At 46.7% G+C, this 17,273-nt stretch overlaps 1 protein-coding gene across 2 annotated transcripts in view; it reads left to right on the forward strand.

The window, feature by feature from the left end:
• The first annotated feature begins 1,421 nt into the window (after positions 1-1,421).
• The window catches only part of STK32A (serine/threonine kinase 32A), a 16,115-nt gene continuing 263 nt past the window's right edge, over positions 1,422-17,273 (forward strand). Inside the window, exons 1-11 of one of the 2 annotated variants that reach the window (XM_005418833.2) lie at positions 1,422-1,478; positions 4,205-4,260; positions 4,896-5,047; positions 6,515-6,688; positions 9,243-9,280; positions 11,201-11,290; positions 11,819-11,916; positions 13,752-13,868; positions 15,610-15,735; positions 16,687-16,815; positions 17,142-17,206. In XM_005418833.2, coding sequence (XP_005418890.2) covers positions 1,427-1,478; positions 4,205-4,260; positions 4,896-5,047; positions 6,515-6,688; positions 9,243-9,280; positions 11,201-11,290; positions 11,819-11,916; positions 13,752-13,868; positions 15,610-15,735; positions 16,687-16,815; positions 17,142-17,206 — 1,097 coding nt within the window. In that variant the 5' untranslated portion in view covers positions 1,422-1,426. Of the gene's footprint in view, positions 1,479-4,204; positions 4,261-4,895; positions 5,048-6,514; positions 6,689-9,242; positions 9,281-11,200; positions 11,291-11,818; positions 11,917-13,751; positions 13,869-15,609; positions 15,736-16,686; positions 16,830-17,141; positions 17,211-17,273 lie in introns of those variants that run through there. The other variant, XM_031055158.1, reaches the window with a different exon arrangement.

The following is a 17,273-nucleotide window of genomic DNA, read 5'->3' on the forward strand; positions in this document are numbered from 1 at the left end:
AAGTTTTGGGGCTCAAAAAGGGTTACTGCTGTTGGTTTGTTTGAGACTGAAGGCTCGATCTGTTCCTGCCAGAAGCACTGATGGGAATCGTAAGCATTTGCTGCTTCATTTGTTCTCTTGATGGATCTTGTTTCAGTTCTGAGATGGGAAATTAAGATTTTGTTTTGGTTACCTGGAGAAAAGGAGCTGCATATGCTGGTGGGGTAACTCATTGTATCCCATGACAGACCCAGTTCCCAGTAATTCTCTTTTCTCCAACATCTTTCTTAGATGCTTTTCTGCTTCTGCTTAAATTAACCATAATTTTGTTAATATAAAGAAGTGAGGTTAGTTAGTAGTTTCCAATGTGTAGATCTGAGGAAATGTTCAGTGAACATACAGATGCCCTGGAGAATGCTCTGGGCTGGACCCAGACCAGATCTTGCTGCACTGGTACTCCCTCATTTTGTTCTTTTAAGGCTTTGTACTTGCAACAAGGTATAAGGTATAAAGTTGTATGTCACAGGGATGTCTATCAAAAACAAGCACATAAAGGTGCATTGCATGTGAATGCTTAAAAAAGATAGTGGCTGCTGCAACTTACAGAATGTTCAAGCTCTCTCAGGTGTCAGTAAACTCTACAGACATGTCAGGAAAGATTGGAAAACTCCTGTACTCCCTGCTAGTGAACAGACCTGTCCCATTGCAGTGGGAGAGGAAACCCAGTCACTGCAGCCAGCATCAAGCCAGAATTCAGGTTTGCTCTTCTGTTCATAGTTTGTATCCAAAAATCTCTGAAGAACCTGAGTGGAAACTATACCTTGATTTTACATTGAATCTTTTTGTTAGAATTACCAGGATGGTATGGTGTTTTGGTTTTTTTTTTCCCCAAATGAAAGACTTGTGTAACTGCTTAAATCAAAAGGTGAATTCTGTGAATTTCTTCTTCCATAGCTTTTACCCCTCCACATGACCTCAGCAGTCAATAGTGCCTTTTGGTTTTATCTAGCCAAGTCAGTATGTCCATTTATTTTGGATATTGGTCTCAGTACAATTAGTCACCCCTGAAGCTACAAAGTACATGCTGGATGATACAGAAAACACGGGTCAGATCTTTGGGTCTGCTGATCTGTTCCTGCCCTTCCTGTAGTGGGCAGCAGTCCTGCTCTGAGTTGCAAGGTTTTGGTGTTGCTGGTTTCTCTAGTGAGCTCCATTGCAATGTGCTTTTCCCTGACAGTCAGTCTTGTCCTCAGAGCAGAGAACCTCCAGTGAGACATTTGCAAGCTGTAAATGATGAACTTTTTCTTTGTGCCTTCTGCAGGATGCGTCAGCAGGACATTGCCAAGGTCTGGCAGGACTGACCCAGGGGCAGAACTGTACCAGGGGCTTCGAGTGTGGGAGCAGAACCCAGAGGAGTGGAGAGTGCTGAGCCTGGGCTGGGCACACCATGGGGGCAAGCACCTCCAGCAAGTCACCACCCTTTGATGGGAATGAGGATGGTAAGAACTTTTCCTGTTGCTGTCTGGGCTGCAGGGTTCTCCAGTGCAGGCTGACTGTGAGGGGGCCAGCCAGCACCTGTGCTGAGGCTGCACACTCCTGGGTGTCCCAGGTCAGCTGAGGCTGTGGAGGACAGCAGCAGCAGCGGCAGTGTGCCCCTGCTCCCCGCAGAGCTGTGCTCTGGGGTTGGGGCCCCTTTTGCCTCCCCTCCCAGCAGCTCTGGAAGCAAAACTCTCAGCAGAGGTTTGGTGTTGAGGAGTCCCTGGGACGCTGCCAGGCGCCTCGAAGGCAGGGACAAAATGCTGCTGCTCTGGGGCCTGGAGAGGTCTCTTCTGGAGGTTTCAGTGCAGGGAGCAGTGGTACAAGTGTGGTGGGAAGGTGGCTGGAGCGATGGATGCTCCCATGGATGTTCCTGGTGGCTGCCCAGCTGGGCAGCACTGCCTGCAGGCACTGGGAGGCCAAGCCTGCAGGTTGGGTTGGCTGGAAAAGGAGCTGGAAAACTACTGCTGGGAGCAGTATTGGAGGCCAGGGTCCCTGTGCTGCCAAGATTACAGAGACAGTCATTAAAAGATTGCTCCATAAATATATTTGCTGTTGCATGAGTCAGCTTGCTGACTGCCATATGGGCTTTCACCTAGGTACAACAACAATATGCATATTTGGATAAATACAAATACATAGTAATAAACATAAAGCATACAAAGAGCTGGGTAACCCATCAATGCTGTTCCAATGTGCCCTGTGGTGCCACTGCCAGTCTGCAGCTGCTCAGCAAAACCAGCTTCAGTTTCCAAATTATTAATGCAACTGCTTACAGTTTTTCTTTGGTTTTCATATTTTTTCCATTTCTGTAGTGCAAAAGAAATCTGTGCCGTGAAGTTTTCCTGAAGATTTTGTTCCTGCTGCATCTAAATGCTCATTATTGGCATTTCTCATAAGCAACCGCTTATGCTTGCTTGGGTTAATGAGCAGTTGTGTTCCTGACCACCTTCCTCAGGGTGGTGTGCTCTGGCTGTGGGATTTTCCTGGCTGGTCTCTGCTGGGTCTGTCTCTGGGTTCAGTGTTCATACAGCACCAGCTTCTGTGACTGAGAAACACAGTGCCAGGAAGGACCCTTTCCTGACTGTCTTGGGTGGTTTGCTGTCAGTTTGTTAGGTTTCAGTGAGCTCAGGGCCACTCTTGCATGCTGACACTGTGTGCAGACTAGTGCAGTTCTGTTTCCATGGCCCTGTACAAATTTAAAAAGTGGTACTGCATTTTTTCTCTAATAAGTCATGTTTTAATATACTGAGGGGAGAGAAACACAGCTGAAACAGAGATGCCCCCTAGGGAATTTTCCATTATCTTGCAAATTGGTAACCAGAGGCTATCTCACCTTAGATGTCACAATCTTGTCCTCATTCTGATTTCAATTAAAATTGTAATTAATTAAGAGCTTCTAGGTACAGTAGGAAACAGCACACTGCTCCATGGCACGGGCAGGGTCCTCCCCCAGGCAGCCAGTGGTGGGCACCCATCCCATCTCTGCAGCTGTGGCACAGGGAGACTTTTCCTTTGGGACCCATGAGTTGTGTAGGTGCTCCAGTGCCAGTCCTAACAATTCTTGCATATTTTCCCAAACTGCTGTTGCTATAATTTCACTATTTTCTGTAGCACCACAATTTCTGTTTGAACTTCTTGAAGGGCTCTGTTTACCTTCAGCTGAAGTAGGGTGACAGGATTATTTTCCTCTCAGCATTTCCTCTGAGCAGACAGGTGTGGATAATAAGCAAGTGAGATGAAAATATAATAACCAGACAGAAGATTCAAGGCTATGAGGTGATCTGATTCCCAGTGTAGTCAAGATGAGACCATTCAAGAAGCCAGATTTTGTTGTGCTGCTCCTGGGCAGAAGGGTGTGGGAAGTGTCCTGGGGGATGGCAGCCAGATGTTCCCCCCAGCTGGCCGAGTTTGCTGCAAGATAAAGAAGAAATAGGTAGAAGGTGAGGACAGTGTGGGTTGAGAAGGGTGCACATCAGTCTGTGGGCCTTTGCCAGGGTCGTCTCCAGCCCACCAGCAGCTGTTGTGGTTAAATCACCCTTGGACCAAGCAGAGCTTCAGCTGTGTCATTGCTCCTCTGCCTGGCTCTGTGTCACATCCCACTCCCTGGTGGGGAAGGACTGGCATGGTTGTTCCCGGCCGTGTGGCAGAGTTTTCCTGAAGCTGCAGAGCAGAGGAGGGGAGAGGGAGGGGGGGAATATAATAAAAACTGGGGAAATAACAGCGAGAAAAGGGAGATGAGTTGTAACAGACCATGTGGTGCTGCGCTGGCTGCGCTGGGGTGAGCAACAGGGATGAGGGAACCTGAGCCTCAAAGCATTGACTTTGCCGGGCAGATGAGCCTGGGGACCTCAGCAGTGTTGACTGCTCTTTGCTAAGGATGTTTTTTATGGCTGTTTAGGTCAGTATTTTTTATCTAAACATTGTTCCTTAAACCTTGGTTTAGAAATATGACCCCTGTTTACAAAACAGTGTTTCATGATTATACACCAGTTGCGTCTTTATGGCAATTGTATTATCTTTCTTTGCATCTCTTAAACCAGTTCATCTGAGCTGGTGAATTTTGAGCTGAGCATGTGAGTTTTGTCCCTGAAGTGCAAAAGCTCATAGGGATAAAAAGTAGAAATAACATAATTTCATCAAATGCTTGCTCAGCCATTTAATATTGAAATGTTGCTCTTTCTTGCAGTTACCTTCGACCATTTTGAGATTTTGCGAGCTATTGGGAAAGGCAGCTTTGGAAAAGTGAGTGTTTTGGAAATTAATCACCATGTGGGCAGCTGGAGATGTAACTGGGTGGAAATAGATGAGTTGGTGGCTCACGTGAGAGTACAGAACCAAAGCCCATGCGCTATCAGTGAGCCTTGACCTTCAATTCCTGGTAATCAGAAAGGAATCAGCCCGAATCCTTTTCCATTCTGTAGCCACAAATCAAAGCCCAGTACCCCTTAAACAAAGCCCAAGATTACCTGTGAACTGAGTAACACTTCTCAGGAAAGTGAGGATCAGGTGCTTGTCCCAGTGTTTTACCTGTAGCTCTGTGGTGGAGGGGGCTCTTCCCAGCAGTAACCAGTGTGGGAGGAATGGACATGATGGTTAGTGAATGGCATTAAATAAAATGTTGACTTCTCTGTGATTCCCTGTCTCCCATGTTGTTGATGATAAATTCCTTCTTCTTATCTTCCCCCAAAAATTTCTCTTTGGGTGAAATTCCCAAGAAATTCCCAGGCAGTGTCAGCGTCGCAGCATTGGTGGATGGAGTTGTGCCCTGGCAGTCTCAGCACTGCCAGAGCTGCTGGAAAACACTCATGTCACTAGGTTTTACCTGCCCAAATTTGCTGACAAATCGTCTCTGTTTTATCCCCTGACTGCTCTCCTAGGTCTGTGTGGTGCAAAAGACTGACACCAAGAAGATGTACGCCATGAAATACATGAACAAACTGAAGTGTGTTGAGCGAAATGAAGTGAGAAATGTTTTCAAGGAGCTGCAGATTATGCAGGGCCTGGAACACCCTTTCTTGGTTAATTTATGGTAAGAGGTGGTGCCTTGGCTCACCGGTTGAGTCAATTGCAGACACTCTTGAGATCAGACCCTCCTCATCTGCTTCAAGCCTGTCCTGGGAGCAACTGGTGTGTTCCACTGACTGGGGCTCTTGTTTCAGGGGAATCCTGTTTAGTTAAGCACTTATCACCCTTGTCCTCTCAGACAGCACAAGAGAGTTTATTCTTGTGTCCTTTTGCAGTGTCCCCCAGGCAGGTATTGGCTGTCACCACAACCCCACCTGTATTTAAAGGAGCTCTTTGCAATCACCAGCAACTTCTGGCAGCGTGGGATTGATGGCCAGGCAGAGCTCTTTGCTGGTTATCCCTTGACATTTCTTTCTTCTTAATTTTATGAGGACACCAGTAACGTTCCAAGGGGTGTGAGTTCACATATTGCATGATAAAGTGGCCAATATCGTGTAGTTTCAGCATTCCTCTAGGGTTGTGGGTAATTACATTTGTTGGAAATTGGATTTCTTTTTAGAATAAAGTAGAAATTATCAATGCTAAACACACACACACACAAAATAGTCTAAAAGACACTGAAGATCCAAAATCTTTGAATAATTCTTCCTTAGATCTCCTGTAACCTGAGTGCAGTTCAGTGAACTCTTGGTATTTTGCTGCTGTTGCCATTTAGAGTGGTTCTTATTGGGGTATGAATGGTAAAGGTGCAGCTGCACCTCCCATATAATATCTCCAACCTTGTCTTTCCTACCTGAACACAAAGCTCCAGGCAAAGCTCTCTCAGCAGCTGAAAGCTGACCAGTGTGTCTGTGCAGAGATCTGTACAGAGCAAACCATCCAAGTGTCCCTGCTGCTGTTCTTGCCATGCCAGCCCTGGCTTCAGGATGCCTTTAGCATCCCTGTGTCTTTCCTGCACTCTGGGTGATTCACAGCCTACAAGCTTTGTGTGGAGCAGTGGTCGGGCTGGTGGTGCTGGTCAGCACACCCAGCAGTCAGTGTGCTGATAAGGAAAAGTCCATGAGAAAAGGGCTCACAGCTGGTTGTCAGCCCCTCTCAGAGAGACACAGTCCATCAAATGAGATCGCTCACAGAGCACCTGCAGAGACCAGCTGCACCCTGTGGTGCTGAGCACACAGGGTCCCAGGCAGATGCTGCCCCAGCACAGGGACCTCAGTGCTGGGTCTGGCCGAGGGTGCAGCTCCAGGCTCCTCTGCCTGGCTCCTGTGGTCACCTCCTGTTGGTGCTCAGAGAAGGCAGAATGCCCATCCTGAGTTGTTCATACAATCTGCTCTGACTCTGTTATGGACCTGAGACTGAATTATTGTTGTCACAAGTGTGACAATAGTGGGAAACAGAGCATGGAAAGGTCTTGAAATTTGGAGAGAAAAATTCCAAGATATGATGAGTATTCCCAGAGGTACCACATGTTCCTTTATTACCTGTCCTTTTTCAATGCTACTGTCCTTGAAGCACGTGTGTGCTGTTTTAGGTACTCATTCCAGGATGAAGAGGATATGTTCATGGTGGTTGACCTGCTGCTTGGAGGGGACCTGCGCTACCACCTCCAACAAAACGTGCAGTTCCAAGAGGCAACTGTGAAACTCTTCATCTGTGAGCTGGTGCTGGCCCTTGACTACTTGCAGAGCAGGCACATCATCCACAGGTCAGCCAGGCCACAGGCAGGCTTGTTACTCCTTTGTGTGAAACAACAAATAGAAGCTTAAGTGATAAACAACATATTCTCCTATGTGTATTTGCTTTTATGTGAAACACAAGGCTTCCCCCAGAAAAGTATTTAAAATACAGCAGAGACCATCTGATTTGTCCCTCTGGGATAGCTGTGAAATAGCATATTTGATTGCCCACTGATCCTGCAAAAATATGTCTCTGATAGGTTTTAATTAGCTGTAACTCATTAATGTCCATCCACACCCAGGGAGAGTAGGTGTCAGAACTCAGAATTCCTGTGCTCATGCTTGAAGATGTCTCCCTTTGCCCCCCTCTGTATTGCACCAAAATACAAGGACTGGGCCCAAACACAACTTTTTCCTGTATGAGGTAAATACCTTTTTAGAAGTGCTGAGAGTTTCTTTTTGGCTACCACAATTTCTCATGGCCTGTGAAAAAAATGCCTGAGCTCTTCCCACACCTTTGAAGACCTGCAGAATAGCAGAGGAGGCAGAGGTTTCCCTGGCTGGGAAGCAGGGTTTGGCTGCGGATGGATAGACACATGGCTCTTCTGCTGCTGTCATGGACAGCACAAAGCTCAGGGGCCCAAGAGTTTAGCCAAGTTAGCTGCTGTCAGGGAGGATGATCAGAGAGGGTCTGTGAGGATCAGTAATTGCAGGAAGAAGGTCACTTCATTTAGAAATACCACTCCGGATGAGCATTCTTGTGCAGTATAAGAATTAAGCATGGAAAGTGTACAACTGAAACGGCCCTGGTTGTTAGTGGGGAAGGCACACACAGGTGGGGAGCTGGTGAGGGTGAGTGCCTGTCCTGTCCACAGCGTCCAGCTGCCATGTCCAGGGTGTGAGGGCAGAACGACCCCTTGCCTGTCCCTGCACCACAAGAGCCTGGAGCGGCTCAGCTCTGCTGCAGTGGGGGCCAGGCCGGGGCACAGCTCCCACCCCCTCAGGGTCTCCTCTTTCACACTGCTGCTTTTCTGCTTTACCTGCGTGGATCTTTGCCCCAGCGTGAATAGGAGTGGGAGAAACGGCAGGTGAGGTTGCAGTGTGCTTTTCACACAGCTGCATGTGTTTAAGGTAAATCAAGTACAACAAAACATGTATGGCAGGCTGTAAAATCTGCAAGTTATTTAATTAACACTGTAATGCAAGTTGTTTAATTAACACTGTAATCCAGTGGGATAGTATTTGATTGATAAAGTGATTCGTCTGAGGCAATTACACTGCAACAGCTGTAATTGGGAACATCAGGAGACAGGGAAACAATGGTTTTGTTTGGCTGAACAAAACTGTGCAGAGACACCAAACTCAGGCTGTAATTATTTCCCACCTAGATGTAAAAGAATGGGAAATATTAATATCTTTTAGGTTAGGAAACTATATAACCAGCTTATAAAAAAGAAATATACAAATAAGTGATAACAAGAATTATCTCTGGTATTTGTTTGCAACCTGAGAATGATCTTACTGTGCTGGTGTAATTTCAGAGGCTGTATGCCAGACTGAGGGAGATCAGAAACAGACACAATAGAAATTAAAAAGTAATAACTTTGAAAAAAAAAGGAAACAGTTCCACTGTGCTTAGGGGGAAAATCAGCTGCTTACCTGACACTGTCCTGCTCTGTTAATGATGCCTGTCCCTATACCCACCTGTATGATGGGATGGCACCAGGAAGGGAACCAGTGTTTATAACCCACTGGAAGTTGTTGGGTAACAAGATGCCAGAAGACTGTAAGCTATTAGATGACAATTAGATATATTGTGGGGCTTTGATTCCAGGTGGCTTGGAGAACTCAAACTGTATCCTAATGATAGAATTTTTAAAGATAAAATCCTAAATGTGTTCATTTCTTCACTTGGACCTCCTGTGCCTGGTGGGGAGCACCAGCTGGCACAGGTCACTGCACCTGTTGCCTGCCTGCTGGCTGGCACCTTTTCTCTGGGGCATCAGCTGGCCAGGTGCTCAATGGGGACTGGTGTAATGAGCTCATTAAAGCCAGGTAATGGCTTGTAAAGTCACTCAGGTGACACTGTGGCTGTATCGGAGTATCAGGTGTATGCTTTCTACCTTCAGTTAAAGTGTTTCCTTACGGCATTGCTATAGGTATTATTTTTTGGGTCCTTTTACTTAGGAATAAAACCTGTGGGTAACCCATTTGTATCTAGAACAATGATGTTAATTTATTGTACTGGGGACCCCTTCTCATACAGTATTGAAATAGATTGAAAAGTGACAGGAGAAAACTACAGAAAGACTCTCTAACTGAGCTGTGGGTGCCCTTAGCTGAGTGCTGCTCGCCCAGACCCCTGCAGCCTGGCAGCACAGCCACTGCTGCTGGTGCTGAGTCACTGGTCACCCTCTTGCACCCGAACCAAAGGGGAACATCAGCTCTGGGAAGCCCCAGGCCCTGAGGGTGCAGTGTCGCTGCCAGTGTCCCAGAGCCTGCTTTCCTGGGGTGCCAGCAGCCGTGCTTCCTGTCACTTCTCCAGACTAATGGCTGTCTCTCCTTCTCTGCTTTGTTTCTCAGAGATATCAAGCCCGACAACATTTTACTGGATGAGCACGGTAAGTGCCAGGTGCTCTGTGGTCGTGCGAATATTTAGCAGCAGTCAGGAGACTGAATATCTTTATATAAATGTATAGCAGGAGACAAGCTGCGCTCTCGATGCTGGCTGCTGCCATCCTTTGGTGTTGGGCTCTCCTGCTCAGCCCAGCTGGGAGCAGGATCATCCCATCCTTTTGTGCTCACTTGCTGTCTCTTGCTTTTTGAGCAGCAGTGTCTTGTACCTTCAGGGCACTGGGCAGCCTGTGGTGCTGTGGTGTTCCTGGGGTTGCCTTGGTGTTTTAGCCAACACCTTCTTTGGCTCACTGACTTGATGGTGTCCCTACAAGACACTGGCAGGGCCCATATGTTTGGTGCTGCTTGGGATCAGGAGCCCAGCACACCTGATTTTAACATTTTATTGGTTCTTGTTTAAAACTTACTCAAAATGCATCATTTGAAGGGCAATGCTTGTGTCACTGCAGGGTTTGTGCACAAACAGAATTAATTATGGTGCAGTGGATAAGCTTTGGTCACATATTTAATATTTCCTTGAGCATTTGGCATGGGGAGGGAGCTCTGAAGAGGATTAGGGTCTAGGTATCTTATAAATGTTGCTATCGGATTTTCTATAGTTTTTCATAGGCAAAACTCTTGACTATATTCTTGCATGGCTCTTCAGTCACACCTTTTCCCAGCAAAGATCTCACAGTGAAGAGTTGTCTGATATTTTTTAGTTTGTAAAGAAAAACATTTTGTTAGGTCATATTTTTTTTTAAATCCAAGCAACTGTATTGTTGTGAGAAATCTTCATTAGCAGCTAGAGCAAGGTGCTTGAAAAGCCAGTGCAGGGAGGAGGCATGCCTGCATTTGTTATGACTTCAGAGGCTGCAGCAGAGATGGTGCAGCTCCCGAGGGAGGCCCTGCCTGGCTCTGTGACAGGGTGTGTGTGACCAAGGCTGCCTGGCAGCACCGAGCCCAGACTCGATCCGTTTGCATATGACCTCTAATTTCAGAGCACTGCTTGATTATTTATTTAGGAGCTGGCAGCAAAGTGGCTTTGCCTCCAGGTGCTGGAGCCCCTGTCGTGCCCTGCTCCATCTTTCTCCGGCTGTTGCCCCCTGCACAGACTGCAGAGCCCTGTCCTCCCTGCCGTGCCGGGGGCCTGGCACTGCCCAGCCCATGCGGGGCTGCTTTTGGTCAGTCCTCACTGCTGGGTGCTTTGGTGACCCATCACCATTGTCCCAGAACTCTGCGCTGCTCAGACTGGGCTGACACAGCTTCCTGAGACGAGCTGGATCGCTGTGGCCATGGGAATGCAGGTCAGCACTCCCTGAAGAGGGAAAACAAAGAGGAAAAGGCTCTGTTAGTCTCTGCAGCTGCATTCAGCCCAAGACACAAGCTACTAACTTTTATAATGATGCTACAACTTGGGATGAATTTTGAGTCTGTTCTCTGCTCACTGTGATTTTTTTTAACTCTCTCTTGCAGAAGTTTCAGAGTGTTTTTTCTGGGGATATACCCTTGGCTCCAGTGTCCTTTTGACTGTGACTTGTAGTATTCTTTTTCTTCATCCATGACAGCAAAGGTTTGTCTTCCAACAAACTTCAAAAAGCCAAGAAAGTTTTGGACACACACAGAGTTCATTTTCTTTGCCAGGCTGATCCTGAAATATAGGAAGACTCACAACAATCACCACTAAATTACTTTTTGGAGAACTCTTGTATTTTCTGGTTCCCCAAAGGGAAAATAAGGGGATATTTGAAACAAGAGATATCTGCAAGCAGCCTGCAAGCTGAAATATTTTATATCAGTTCTCCCACCAGATTTTTTTACCTGGAAACTCCTTTCCATTGAGTATTTTACTTTATGTTTCTGATTCAGAGCTATTTCTTGTGTGAAATTAAAGCCAAGCCTGTTACATGTTGGCCTCTGTCTTTCAGGACACGTGCACATCACTGATTTCAATATTGCCACCATGCTGACCAAGGACAGCCCTGTCACCACCATCGCTGGCACCAAGCCCTACATGGGTGAGAACCAATGGCAGTTCCATGTTCTGGAATCTCCTTTTTGTGGGCTTGGGGGAGTGCTGTGGTGGGACACAGGTGAAGACAGTTTTGGTTAGAGCTGGGACTCTTTTCTTCCTGATCCACATCAAAACATACAGAGTTTGAAGTGAGGAGCACCCTGGGGAGGGGATGCAGGGTGGGGACAGGAGTCCCTCCCCAGAAATGCCTCAGTGCAGCTGGGGAATGTGTGCCCTACTTCGCAGGGTGAAGAGACTTGGGCCACCTTATGCCTAGGCTGAGTGAATGTGCTTATTCTGGAGCACATTTACTGTGAATGGTAGGCAGCTCCTGCGTCAGTAAAAGGAATTTGCTCTTTCTGGGCTTTGGGGCAGAGAAGCACAGAGAGTTTCACGTGCAGAGGGCTGTGGGCTGCTGGGTGGCCCGGGTGCAGGAGCATGGCAGCACGGGAAGGGCAGGGATCAGGGTTCTCTGTGGCTCATTTCCACTGCGGATTGCAGCAAGGCAATTTTTCCCCCCTGTATTTCACAGCACCTGAAATGTTTAGCTCCACAAAACCCACCAGCTACTCCTTTGCCGTGGACTGGTGGTCACTGGGAGTCACTGCCTACGAGCTGCTCAGAACTCGGGTATGTGTGTGGCTCATGGCCTGGCTTGCTCTGCCCTTGGACACGCTGTTGGGAGGGTTAATGCTTTACAGCAGAGATGAGATGGCCAAGCTGAATTCAAGGCTTTAGGACTTATTACAGCAGAGGAAGCAGAGATCACATCTTCACCAGGGCTCTTGTGATCATGGCTAAGAGCTCAGAGAAGCTGCTGCAATACAGAGCAGCATCTTGTGGCAGTTTCCTGTGCAGCTGAGGCCCTCTGGGTTGATATAAGGGGGCAAGGCAAACAAGAAACAGCTCTTGAAGTTTGGGGTGCAATATCCTTCACTTGGAGCTTCTATTCTCCAAGGAAAAATAAAACTTGAAAATAAAACTTGCTGCTGTTGTAACAAGACTGAGCAGTTGGAGAAAATGATGGGAAAAGTCCAATCCCTGCCTGTGCCATCAGGGCTCTGCTGCTGGCATGGGCAAGGTTGAGAGCTTTGTAGATAGACAAATACATGAGTGTTTTGAAAGTGTTGTGAAAAAAAGTGGGACAAAATTTTTTAAATTACAGTATTCTAAACAAAAGAATGTAATTTAAAGGGGAACATTTAAGATCTTGTCAGACTTGGAAGCTTCTTTCAGTATGAGTATGCAAAATATGGTTTTTAAAACCTCTTGTCAGCAGTCTTTGCTGAAGACATTTTGATGAACAGATTTTTTCATTTGAATTTGTGTGTCTCAGTTGCAAGAGATCAGTTTAGCAGACATTGAGGAGATGCGGCTGTCTGACCTGTTGGGTAACTGAAACAATAAACATCTCAATGCAATATTTGAGCTTTCCATCTATAATGCTAAATGAATGGCAGGACTGTGAATCACGTTGGGTTTTGACCTGATGGCACTGTTTCTAAAGGCAGGAGAGGAAACGCTGTCTTGTGCTCATACTTGATGGCGCAGCTGTGGCGAGATGGTGGCACCTGGGTGCTGCCGCACAGGGGAAGGGAAGGGGGCCTTGAGGTCCTTCTGGTATTGGCACACATCAAGCACACTGCACCTGATCTGATCTCACTATTTATAGCTACTATTCTTTAAATGTACCTTTAATACACTCCTGCCTTCTTCCCCCCAAAATAAGGTAAAAATCTGTGAATCAAAACTTTCAAGATGGAAACACTGCCATTTTAATTTCTCTCTCCAGATAATTTGGCAGAATTGCAGATGGAAAGTAAATGGGGAGGTGACCTCACCTGCACTCTACACTGCATGTGTCACTGTGTCACTCACTGGCTGTGCACTGCATGTGGATGCAGGAGGAGTCCCTGGTGCTCCACTGGGCCGTGTAATGCTCTGCAGTGGCTCACCTGTCCCAGTGACATGACAGCAGCCACGGGGCAAAAGGGACTGTCACCCTGAGTCCTGACGCCCGCCTGAGGCTGATGACCCTTCCTGGGACATCCTTTTCTGAGCTGATTTTATTCTGGGGGATATTTGTCTTCTTTTCACTGGCATCGTCCCCAGCATGAGTGAAAAACGTTTTACAGGGAGTATCAGGAGTGGTCTAACCACAGCAGTATGTGTCACAGCCTAATAAGATAAAAACACTGAAAAGACCAAGCAAATTCCCACTGGCTGAGAACTCTGACTTCTGGGGTTTGTTCCTGCCTGTCCTGCTGTTAAATGTCCAGTTATTAGTGTAGTTCTTGCTGACATTTTGTTTTTTCGACTGAGCCATGGTCACACAGGGAGAGATGTCCCACAGGAGGCTGGGGACTGGACAGTGAGACTGTATGAAGCTTCTGTGCTCTAACCAGATTTCTCAAGAAGTCTGAAAAGCAGATAAATTCATGCTTGTCTTGTGGTGTTTTCCACAGAGGCCATACCACATTCGGTCCAACACTTCCACAAGTGAAATCGCTCGCGTGTTCAGGACAGCTGCGGTGACGTTCCCGGCGGCGTGGAGCCCGGACATGGTGGGGCTGATCAGGAAGGTGAGGGGGCTGGCAGCGCCAGTGCTCCTGCCACTCAGAGCCCTGCACGGCGGGGAGCGCTTGCAAATGGCCAGGGCCAGGTCAGGGACCTCCAGAGCCCACTGTGTGACAAATGCCAGCTGCACGAAGGTGATGGCAGCGAGCTGCACTGCTCCCGGGGGGGCAGCTGCTGCTGCAGCTTCTCTAAGGACACGGGCAGCCTTGGCTTCCAGAACTTTGCACTCTGGAATTAACTGACTTAGAAACAGATATTGATACATGTGTCAATACATTTAGTCCAAGAATCACATTTTTTTAATCCTCAAGAAACATTTTTTCCAGTAATGGAAATATTTGCAAGAAGTACTGACACTGTTGTAATCTTTTGATGCCATGTGGCTTATGCACCACTGCAATTTTTTTCAATAAAGCTGTTACAAAAATTGCTTCAAAATCATTACTGGAATAATTTTGAAGCTGAAATCCCATTTGAAATGAAGCCATAGCTTCAATAAACAAGACATGGGCTTAACAGTGGCAGCAAAGCTGAGCACTTACACCCTGCATAGCAGCACTGGCAGCAAATTTCAAGGAAGTATGTAAATAGTTTTTTAATCTCAAATAAGTGTGGGCAATGAAGTAGTACTTCATGTAGCTTTCAACTGGTTTTTGTTCCAAGTAATATATATATATGTATTCTGTAATTTCTAATGAAATAGATTATCAAACATTTTAACAAAAAGAGACCGTCAGTTCTTTGCTGAGACAGAATCATGGTGTATTTTCCAGAAAGAAAATTGCAGAATATCTCCATTTGTTGAAAATTCAATGAAGCCAGTATTTCATTACGCCTAACAGTAATACAGGAATATTTGCTGCAGATGTCCTGTGTGTTGCTATGCTGGCAATGTGTTTCCTGCTGGTTTTCCAGCAGGAAAACCTGGACCACAGCAGGCCGCAAGTCATGGAGGCTCCCTTGTGAATAAATAATACAATGTCGCAATTATTTAAATTTCCCAGTGCTCCTTTGCATCTGGTTTAGCAGCCATATGTATTAGATATGAAGCCAGCTGCGGCTCCTTCCATGCCCTGTGGATTTCTGTGTTTGTCCTGCGGAGCTGCAGCGCTGGGCTGGGCTGGAGCCCAGGGCTCTGCAGAGGGAGCTGGGCTCTGGGGACAGTGCTTGGGGCTGGCTGCACGCCAGGGCAGGGCTGTGCAGGTCACCTTGCCTGTAAATTCCCCAAAGCATTTGGAGCAATGTATAATCCTTGAACAGAGACCACCTCAACCCTTTCCTTCCACACAAGTAATCCCTACAGCAATATTAAAAAAATATGAAAATGAGCAGTGTAAAGGCACACTTTCACACTGGAATAAGAGTATTACTTTAGTAGAGTGAGAAAAGAGGAGATTTTACTGATCCAGTACTAAAAGCAGAGCACAAACACCTGAGTGGAACTTCCCATTCCAAACAAATGCTTATTTTTAACATTGGACAAATTGTTTAATGCCACTGTACTGCCTCATTGCCTGCTCCTACAATGGGGATAAAAGTAATTTGCAAAAATGGGAATAAGCAGAGGCAGAGCTTGTGAGCCTGTCGCATACCCTGGTGAAGGGACTCTGAGCCAGAGCAGGAGAGGCACTGGTCCAAATGCCAGCGTCAATGCAGTGTCTCTGGCACCATGTGTCCTCAGCTGTGCTCCACAGAATGTGTGCCCTGTAGGATGGTCTCATCTCTCCCCTTTAACTCTTGCTGCAGCTGCTCGAGCTGAACCCCGAGAAACGTTTTTCTCAGCTGAAGGACATCCAGTCCTTCCCGTACCTGTCTGATGTGAACTGGGATGCTGTTCTCCAGAAAAGAATACTGCCAGAATTCATTCCTGTGGTAAGGCCATTTGAGTGTAAAGGTTCCTCACACCCGGCACTGGGACATTCTGACAAATTTCCACTGAAGCATCACATTTCACAAGGAGAAAAGAGAGACCCAGTCAGAGCTGTCTCTTCCATGAGTGTGTAGCAAAGAGTAATGGAGGGAGACTATAGTGTGGGTGCCCCAAAACCGATATGCCCTGTCTGCAATGTTCCCGGAATTTCTGGGTGCAGAACTGGTGTTACAGCCCACTGGGCTGTGCATCTGTGTGGGAGGGATAGCGCCTGTGAGCCCTCTCGTGCTGACCCATGCTCTGAGCAATGCAGCTCCCCACATCCAAAATCCTAGTGCACCAGCATGGACTCAGCAGCAGCCTGGAGATCACCCACCATCTTATGGGAATTGTTTTCTCCTGCAATGCTTCCCCAACAAGCTCATTGTTAACAGTAAATAGCACATGCACTGGAGTTGTATTTATGGGCGTTTTTAAATTGAATTAAAACAGCACATAAGTAACATAACGCTTATAAAGAATAGTCCAACTACTCCAACTGGTTTTCAGCAGAAGTTGGGCTAAACTATGAATATTTGTTAATTGTAAATGTGCCCTTGTTGCTGGGTTTCTCTGTGGTGGGTATGATTCTCTATTGCTTGAAGACCAGTTCCACTGGGCTGTTGTGCTACTCTCAAAAAGGCACAACCCAGCCAGGACACTGTCCTCATCCTCATTGCCACTCCAAAGCAGGCAAAGGGCAGAGTAGAAGCAGGAGCACAAAAGGAGCCACTGTGACACCTTGAATATGGTCCATATCTGAAGGGACTGATAAAGTATATCAGGAGTATAGCCAGTGCTCTTTGCTGCATGTGCAATTATAATTAGTGCATTTTTTTTACAAAATTCAGCTCCCAAACGCAGTCCTTAAGACAGGCTCTGATCACTTAAGGCCATTTCTCTCTCCCCTCCAGAAAGGCAGACTGAACTGTGACCCAACCTTTGAACTGGAAGAAATGATCCTGGAATCCAAACCTCTTCACAAAAAAAAAAAGCGCTTGGCTAAGAAGGAGAAAGACGCAAGCAAAATTAATTCATCCCAGGTGAGAGCAAACAGGTTCAAGCATGGTAGGCCTTTCATTTTTCAGTGAGTGCCATCTAGCAAGACCACAGTAAACTGAACAGAATTCCATTGTGACCAACTATTCCTAAAACTCTTTCTATCTTCCCTGTGGTGAAGGGCAGAACGTGTATGCACTGCTTTACTGCAAGAGGAGAGCCTTAATGCCATTCTCCCCACTGCAGGGCTAAAGATGCTCTGTGCCTAAACATATTGCCATGTGTCATTGAAACTGCCCTTGCAATGTTCTTCTGTGTAAACTGTGAATTTATTCCCTATATCTTTTATTTTTCCATTCCAATATGAAAGGCCAGCCACCTCCAGAAGCACCTGGAAATGCTCCAGAGAGACTTCATTGTTTTCAACAGAGAAAAGTAAGTTTTGATCCAGAGGCAGCAGAAGAGGCACTGGCCCTTGCCAAAGCCTCTGACAGTTTTTGGG

Source organism: Geospiza fortis, unplaced genomic scaffold (assembly GCF_000277835.1).
Source record: "Geospiza fortis unplaced genomic scaffold, GeoFor_1.0 scaffold55, whole genome shotgun sequence".
NCBI classification, from domain to species: Eukaryota; Metazoa; Chordata; class Aves; order Passeriformes; family Thraupidae; genus Geospiza; species Geospiza fortis.